General features: G+C 49.5%; 1 protein-coding gene across 1 annotated transcript; it reads right to left on the bottom strand.

The window, feature by feature from the left end:
- Positions 1-6,144: 6,144 nt before the first annotated feature.
- LOC123088088 (GEM-like protein 1) lies at positions 6,145-8,683 on the bottom strand. Its single transcript, XM_044510245.1, has 4 exons — positions 8,316-8,683; positions 8,112-8,213; positions 7,097-7,368; positions 6,145-6,503 (listed from the first exon to the last, which is right to left on the bottom strand). The coding sequence occupies exons 1-4, from the start codon at positions 8,533-8,535 to the stop codon at positions 6,315-6,317; spliced, it is 783 nt and encodes a 260-aa protein (XP_044366180.1). The 5' UTR covers positions 8,536-8,683; the 3' UTR covers positions 6,145-6,314.
- Between the last annotated feature and the right edge of the window lie 683 nt (positions 8,684-9,366).

The following is a 9,366-nucleotide window of genomic DNA, read 5'->3' as shown; positions in this document are numbered from 1 at the left end:
GAGATTAAGGGAGGGTGTTAGAATTAGGAGTAAATAGCATAAAACTACTACTTTACAGGTTAGGGTTTCAAAAAACTACCGGATTTTTTTCACCAATAACTACCAAGTCAGGGGTTGGCTGTTTCAAAAAACCCCAAATCCTCTTTGTTAAAAAATTAAACATGTTTATGATAGATCGGGCCCGCCAGTAAACGCACCGTTTGGTTGACCGTTTGTTTGATTGTTAACTGACTTGTGGGGGGCACATGTCAGCGCCTCATCCACAGATTTTTTTACGAATTAGCCCTTACAAACATTTAAAAAAAGCAATCGAGTCCCTAGAATCAGCCTCCAAAGGGCTCTGCCCGTGGCCGTCGCTGCGCGCCATGGGGCTCCGCACGCGGTCGCCGCGCGCGCCATGGGGGGCTTGTGTGCAAGCCGTCGCCCGGAGCAGTGGCTGGAGAGACGGAGGCTGGGGGATGGCCGGCGGCAGAGCTCACCGGGCCTGGCTGCGGAGGGCACACGCGGTGGCGGCCATGGCCGCGAGCAGCAGTTGCGCGAGCTCGGGCGCGGAGACGGCCGGCGACAGAGCTCGCCGGGCCTGGCAGTGGAGGGCGCATGCGGTGGCGGCCATGGCCGCGACCAGCAGCTGCGCGAGCTCGGGCGCGGAGACGGCCGGCGGCAGAGCTCGCCGGGCCTAGCAGCAGAGGGCGCATGTAGTTGCGGCCATAGCCGCGAGCAGTAGTTGTGCGAGCTCGGGCGCAGAGACGGCCGGCGGCAGAGTTCGCCTCGCCGGGCCTGGCAGCAGAGGGCGCACGCGGCGGCGTCCATGGCCGCGGAGGCAGGGCGCACGAGGTGGAGGCGAGGAGAGTTAGAGGCGGGCGGTAGTGTGGCAGTAGGTGGCGAGGGCGGGCGCCAGCGCTGGAGGCTCGCGGGATGTCGCTGGGCGCAGAGGTGGACGCCGGCCGCGAGGAGAGGAGCGGCTCCTTGATTGCTTTTTCGGAAAAATAGCAGGGACCCGATTGCTTTTTCAGAAATGTTTATAGGGGCTATTTTGTAAAAAGTGAGGACATATGAGATAGAGACACGGACATGTGGGCCCCACTTGTAACTTAACGGTCAAACATACGGTTTGTTTAGGTGCGGGCCCGACCTGTCCTAAACATGTTTAAATTTTAAGCAATGGTCATTTGGGGTTTTTTGAAACAGTCGACCGCCCATTTGGTAGTTATCTGAGAAAAATTAAAAACTGGTAGTTTTTTGGAACCCTAACCTGTAAAGTACTTCCTCCGTTCCTAAATACTTGTCTTTGTAGGCATTTCAACAAGTGACTACATACGGAGCAAAATGAGTGAATCTACACTCTAAAATATGTCTACATACATTCGTATGTAGTAGTCATTTGAAATGTCTAGAAAGACAAATATTTAGGAACGGAAGAAGTAGTAGTTTTATTCTATTTACTCTAGAATTAGAGATAGAATCCTATTGTAATCTCAACAAACTCCTTCTCCTTCTCTATTACGTATCTATCCTAGCGATCGTTGTAACCACCGTATCTTAACGATCGGTGAAATCTTGTAAGCCACGGCAGAGGCTATTCCTACCCACAATCAATATAAACCATGCGGCTCCCTTACGAGGGAGTAGGAACGCTTCCATCTAATAGCAAGCTCTTGCGCAAGTGAATACTAGGTGCCGGATATCTTCAAGCCCCTCTGGACACAAAGGGCACTCATGACTGACCTTAATATGTCGATTATGCAATATACACTTCCCTGGCACCACTCCATGTAGTGCTCGCCAAACAAAAAAGATTGACTTTACTATGTACTTGTAGCTTCCACAGGACATCCCAAACCGGATTTTTTTTGCGGGCTTAAAAGTATTTCATTGTTCAACTATTGGAATATTCGTTCCTACATAGCAGAGGAACGTCTGCAGGTCCAGAGCGCAACCAAACTGCAGCTCGGCCCTCCGATTGTCCGAAAGCAGCAAGTGTGTGGCTAACAACGTTCCGATTCCTACTTACATGAGCAATAGAGATATCCCTTTCACCAAAGAGCCTTTTAATATCCTGAACTATCATTCTATGTGGCGATCTGTCAAGTGTAGGCGACTTGATCAACTTGACTGCATCCATGCAGTCCATCTCGATGTCTACCGGGCGAGTAGACCATTGTAGAGCAAGGCTTAATCCCTCCTGACATGCCAACAACTCGGCCTGGAGCAGTCCGAAACAATGCAAGATAGAACGACAAGCGGAGAAGATAATATTGCCATCATTATCACGTAGGATCATACCGGCTCCTGCTAATCCACCATCGGTATCAACGAACGACCCATCAACATTCAGCTTCACGCGACCGGCCGGCGGGGTGGACCACTGGACTGTGGCTGCATGTTGCATTGCTGTATTTATCATTGTAGAACTATACCCAATCGGCGGCGGCACCATCTTCCCTTTGATGATGTTAGTGGTTGGAAAATGATTGATGCATCGAAGAGATTCAGCATAGCTAATTAGAAATCTGCAGGAAGCTTCAATTGGAGGTGGTAGCTTATGGTGTACTATTTCATTACGTACATACCAACTCCTGCATAGCACCATCAACACATTCATGCGATCATCTTCATTTAGCTTATACAAAAGCCACTCAGGGCATGTATTCCTCATTGAAGCTAAGTCCGGCAATAGCCATTTTTCCTGCATGGCGTTCCACAAAGCAACAGCCAATGGGCATCTACAGAATGTATGGAACGTGTCCTCCGGTTCCATCGCACACAGCGGACAAAGGTTAGACACCTCAAGTTTCCGTGATTTTTTATTCACCCAAGTAGCCAGTGAATTTGTGACCAAACGCCATGCAAAGATATGCACCTTTGATGGAGCAGGGCACCTCCATATAAGTGCCCAAACGGCACGTCGCCCGTCCGGTGCCCTACTCGATGCGACTGTAGTCTGACGGTGAATCTCATCATATGATAGATGATAAGCACTCCGGACTGTGAACGATCCAGAATGCTCAGGCGCCCAAGCGATAATATCTCTGTCCAACCGTAGCACCACCTTGATCTTCATAATTTCCATGACATCTACTGACATGAAATGTTGATTAAGTAGTTGCACGTTCCAATTTCCTCGGTCGTCCAGAAGCTCGCTAACACGCCGAAGGCGGCAGCGCCCCTGGGGTGATATTGGCAACCTCGCAAGTGGATGTGGTATCCACTGGTCACGCCAAATACGTACAGAAGCACCATCACCAATGCGCCAAATTAGACCTTTCTTGAGAAGCTCAAGACCGTGGACAATAGATTGCCACGTCTGGGATGAGTTGCCCGAAAAGACCGTATCTTCCAGACGTCCCGCCGGGTAATATCTTGCTTTGAGCACCTGCGCACATAAACTGTCAGGGTAAGCAATAAGACGTCAAGCCTGTCTAGCCAAAAGTGCCTGATTGAAGAGTCTGAAATCACGGAACCCCATACCGCCTTGCACTTTCGGTTTAATCAATGTATCCCATGCACGCCAATGTGTCTTCCTCTTCCCCTCCTTGGCCCCCCACCAAAAATTGCGTACCATGCGAGTAAGATCATCACAAACACTCCGGGGCAAACGGAAAACCCACATGATATATGTAGGTAGGGACTGTGCAACCGCCTTAATGAGAATTTCTTTTCCCCCTTGTGACGCCGCTTCTCCCCACTGTAAGATACGCTTAGTAAGTTGCTCTTGTGGTTGCTCTCAGCCCAATCTTGCTCCAAATTGATGCTCCCATTCAATATAGTGTGCAGATCTCACTGAAAAGCAAAACGGCTTTGTGGCATGCCATGCCACAAAATCCTCCAATAAGTGTTTAGACAATGGGATTTTCAAAATTCTTTCCATGTCTATTGGCAGAAAGATGCTTCTGATAAGAGCTTCCACTTTCTCAACAAGAGCTTGGTCCCTTCTGGTTAGAACCTTTCTTGTAGGGCTCTCTGATATTCATGGGTCATTCCAGATATTTATTTGAGATCATGTACCCATTCTCCAAATATTACCCCTCTTGAAAGTTTGTAAACCTGCCTGTCGGAGTAAATAGCCATGGGTAGCCTAGCCGGCTTCCCCTGGCCCTTCTGAAAAAATTACGAGCCCGTCCGGCTCTCAGGAATCCAAGACGTGGGGCCGCCTTCCCCTTGCTGGCTGTCACCCAGGCCAGCTCGAAGAAGGCGGCCCAACTTTACCCCTCATGAAGAAAAACCATGGGAGGCCGACTCGAAGAAGCCGGCTCCAAGATGCCGACTCCAAGAAGCCGACCATGAGGAGGCCGACTCCAAGAAGCCGGCTCCCATAAAGCGGTCGAGACCGTACCCTCAAAGTTTGCATCCACCTAGCGGCGATGAGACGGGGCGTGGCTACAGTAAAGCCTGCCACCCCCGAATCCCGGAGCACGCCTGGCACAGCGCGCCGTACGGAGTGGCCATGACCCGTCCGGCGCGGCACTGTTGCCATGTTGACCCTGATGTCATCCACGACGGGCTACCAGTACGGCCCACGGACGGTGAGCCCCTTCGGGCAGAGAGACACCCGAAGGCGGCCTGGCCTCCCCCAGTCGGCCCGAGACGGGGCCGGCTCCCCGCAGCCGGCTCGCTTCCCCCCTCGAAGAAGACGCCCCATTAAGGAGACAAGACGCGGTAAGGCTACGGTAATCGCCCGCCGGACGGCGGCACTGTAGCCACGCTTACCTCGACGAAGCCCTCGTCATCAGGATGAGGCAACAGTAACCAGCCATCGACAAGACCCTTGGCAGTGGGGCCTGCCTGTTGCCAAGGAGTTGGTAGCCGGAGGGATCCACCAGCCGGCGGGCCCCAGCAGTCGGCGCAGAAGCCGGCGAGCGCGGTCACAGACGGCTGGGCCCCGCGCCCAGTCGGATTACCATTGTACCCCCGGGGGGTAGGCCTATATAAACCCCCCGGGGCACCCATGCAAAGGGTTCGACCCTCAGCTAGATCTAGACACACACAAGGAGGGGAAGCAAGCCAGCCGTGCCCTTCTTCCTCCTCCCACCGAACAGCTCAAGGAGCATTGTGTAGCTACTTGTTCATCTAGTGATCATGCGGAGACCCCACAGAGCAGCAGTAGGGGTGTTATCTCCACGGAGAGCCCCGAAGTTGGGTAAGATTCGCCGGCGTGCATGTCTTCGCCTCCTCCCGTTTCCAGGCACCGGCGACGTCTTACTGGCTCCCACAATGATAAGCCACCCGTTGGCATATGTCGCACCTACCACCCGACACTGCCACAATGCTCTGCCATGTGAAGGATGATTGGAACCTTGGAAGACCAACGGCGCGGAGGTTGCTTCTTTTTGCTCAGTCCGAGATCGAGTCTGCGATCCTTGTCTGAACCATGGAAGATCAGACGGCTGAGGATTCACCTGTGACGTCGATCAGCTTGAACGTGTCGCTGGGGAGGGTGGAGAGGCAGCCTTTGGGCCTACCTGTCAGGATTATGTAGAGACCATACTCCTACGTTACCACCGGTAGCAGCATGAAGAGTGCAGGACTACAATGACCGACAATCAATAGTAATTTTGTCAAACAAAAACAATCAACGGTATCTGGAATCGGGGAGCACGACCACAATGTACAGAAAAGACACTTCTGCAGGCAGGGTAACATCAGTAGAAGGGATAGAATACGCATGACCAGGAGTCATGGATGATCTCCCTCTATTTTAACTGAACATGGATAACCAGGTTATCATAACCTGTTCATCGATACACAAGGCACGTCTCTTCAGAGAATTATTAATAACATTCAGTTCCACCGGTTAAAACTGCTTCTTTATTTTAACTGCAATTTTGCTCTGATCAGGCTAACCTCAGAACAGCTTGGTCTACTGGTATTGCAGGAAGCAAAACGAAATTCAACCTAAGACAGAAGATAACGAAGACCAAACATGACAGGATGGATATCAATCCAAAGATCGAACGAGTGGTTCAAGATGATATGCACCACAGCAAATGTCGCCAATCCGACTACAAATGATAGTGCTGTGGAGTGCATCTTTCACTGCATTTCACCTGCAATCAGCCTACTTTGTACCACAAGCATACAACCTCAGAACGGACTGCTCTTGCAGGAAGCAAAATGAAAATTCAATCGTAGACATCAGAAAACACATTGAACGAACATGACAGGATGGATATGATGCCACAGATCGAAAAACCAGTTCAAAGTGACACGAATTGCAACAAACGACAACACCTATCAAACTACACACGGGCAACTCCCAGTTCGTCGACACACAAAGTATACCACAACTGTATGCTAGTCCAAACCTATAGACATCACTAAGCTTGCAAAATACGGGCCTCCTGGAGTGCTTCCTGCAGGTGCTTTACAGCACTGTCATAGTACACAAAGCCCATGAACCAAAACTCGTGATTATCAATCGAGACCACCTGGATGTATTTCTCAGCTGCGTTTGTTCTGCTCGTTGAAGGATTAACGGACCTCAGCTGGGCTAGCGGGATGGCAACCTATTGTCCACAACACAGAGAACAGTGTTAAATTACACAATTAAGCAATTTACAGAATAGCTTCTATAACTAGAACGTTTGCAAGTCACCGACTAATATCAGCAAATGTCATTGCTAATATATGGTTCTGTGTGCATCGGTGAACACAGTGCTCAGGCCAAAAAGAATGAACATGATCGATTCCATGAAGCATAGACAAAAGCGAACCAGATTAAACGATGCATCAGCATTACTTTGCACACATAACATGACAATAATAATAAGATCTTGTTCATTCCATATTACTCCCTCCATTCCTAAATACAAGTCTTTTTAGAAATTCCAATATGGACTACATACAGAGCAAAACTACACTCTAAAATAGCTCTATATACATCCGTATGTAGTTTGTATTGAAATCTCTAAAAAAACTTATATTTCGAAACGGAGGGAGTAGTTAGCATGTTTTCTTTCAATTAAAAGAGCTCAGCTCCTGATTTAGATGAAATTAATTATCGATATTATTATATACCAAAAAACACATTTAGCATCATTTACAATTAGTTGAGAAGAATTAATTACTTCCTAGACAATATGTGAATAACATGAAGTACCTTGTAATAGCTCCACTCATTTTTGTCCCCAACCTTGTAGGCAAGTGGGTTATCACTACAGAAGGCCAACTTTACATTGGACAGGTAGAGCACACCCATAACAGGACCAGCAGAGGTTGACAGATAACATGCGAATGGCTTCTTGAGTTTTTCTTCAGGGAGGACATCAAACGTTTGATGGAAGATTTTCTCATATCCACCTTCTGCTATGACTTTGGTGATCTGGGAGACCCTGCCCATTGCTGCATCAGCAATACTTGGTCCAGTTTTCACTGTTACAAGGCATATAAGAATATGTTTAACATCTCGTACTGTCACAAGACAATAGTAATTGCTTCTATATTCTATCATGTCATACTGAGAGCTCTACACTATGATAGTCTACTCAAAAAAGCAAGCACACCACAAGAATGTGACAGATAACTAATGTGTCTGAATGATAAGGGATAGGTGACACTTTCGGTGCAAAAGCTATCTGAATTCATGTGCACTGTTCATCACAGAGATTTATATACAATTTAGAACATGGGAAAACATTGGCACAATTTACCTAATATTCACTATGCATAATGCAACCAAACAACTGATACCAAGTCTCTCTTATGCTCATCTGCACCACAATCAACCCAATCACATAAAGCTAAAAAGACAGAGCACAAATCATATTCTATCACGATCAGCCTAGTTCAAACATGCAGACATGGACAATACATCCAATAAGCTAGTACTCCCAACTGAAGAGCAGCTTTAATTCAGTATATGCAATGCCCACCAAAATCCCAACAGAAGCACTAACGAAATCCAGTGGAACATGAATAAACTATAAACTAGTCTAGGTATACCGGTCCAACAATCCCACCAACATAATTCTGCGGTGCTAACCAGCAAAGCAATTCATCCTGCTGAACTCTAAACTACTTCAGTTCAAAAGCATAGCACGCACGAAACAACAGAGCATTAACAATTCGATCTAAACCGGAACCACACAGCAGAAAGCTCGAGAATCGAATCTCACGGTGCTGCCAGAAGTTGCCGGCGGTGTTCTCCGTCTTGCGGGCGGCCTCGCCGAACCTCTTGCCCATCTTCCCCAGCACGTCCTTCACCGAGTCCATGGTGTCTGCAGAGACACGACGGCGCCACGAAATCGTGAGATAAGAAAAGGGGGTGATGCGAACCCTTCCGGCAATCGGAAGCAAGCGGGGCCAGATTTGGGACTCACTCTTGGGAGGCGGCACGGAGCCGGCGGCGGGGCCGGAGACGTAGGGGTTGCCGGAGGCGGGCGGCGCGGAGTAGGACGCGGCGGCGTGGTACGGGGGAGGGGGCGGCGGGGCCAGGTCCTCCGGCGAGAGCCTCGGGTACGTCGCCTGCTCCGAGGGAGCGGGCGCCGGGACGTAGTCCGCTCCGGCGGAGGCGGCAGCGGCGGCGGGGGGAGGATGCATGTCGCCGGCGGGGAGGTGGGGTGGGCGTCGGCGGGTGGGTACTGGCAGGCGCCCGTTGGTCTCGCTTGGCGTACGATTTGCTTGCCTGGACGGGACCTAATGCCGCGTGTGGTCTGCGGCCTTTTCCCTTTTCTCTTTTTCTCTCGTTGATTTTAACGAGGAGCGGTCCATATATATAAATCTTCAGAAACCACGGTCACGGTGACGTCATCTCTTAGCGGTCTCTTCGATCTGGAAGCTCCCGAAAATGCTTAGCCACGAAGGCGTGTAGCCGTTGGGCCTCGCCGTGGCGTGGCAGCGACAATATCCGCGCTGATATGGTACGGCGGGTGAATTGTCAAACCTGGAACGCTAGGAGTACGCGTGTGCGTCTGAGGTCCAGTCGTGCGTGCCGTACTCCCCCCGGTGCACGCGTTAATGTCGAGAGGTCCAGCATGTTGGATGTCTGTCCTGGAGTTGCAGCCGAGATCCGATCTGAACCAAAGCGTTGTTGCCTCGTACCGCAACCGGCAACGGGTTACTTCGTCCGAGAGAAAATTGCACCAGCCACCTATTTTTGATGCTAGTGTTACAGATTTGTTGCACAAAACATCATATATTCGGTAATTCGTTGCAACTAGGTCTAATCCATCGTTTACGTGTGTTGACATGATTTCTGACAACTGGGTCCAGTTTGCAAGTGCACCGGTGACAAAAAAATAAATTCCGGCCACATCAGCAACCAATTAGAAATGTCAATAGCTCGCAATCCCTTGCTCCATTTAAGCTGAATTTTCTCTAGAATATTAGTGAATGCACTTATGATTTATTGGATTTTTTTTTGTTTTTTTA

The sequence above is a fragment of the Triticum aestivum genome, chromosome 4A (genome assembly GCF_018294505.1).
Source record: "Triticum aestivum cultivar Chinese Spring chromosome 4A, IWGSC CS RefSeq v2.1, whole genome shotgun sequence".
Classification (NCBI taxonomy): domain Eukaryota; kingdom Viridiplantae; phylum Streptophyta; class Magnoliopsida; order Poales; family Poaceae; genus Triticum; species Triticum aestivum.
This window is presented reverse-complemented; position numbering and strand designations above follow the sequence as displayed.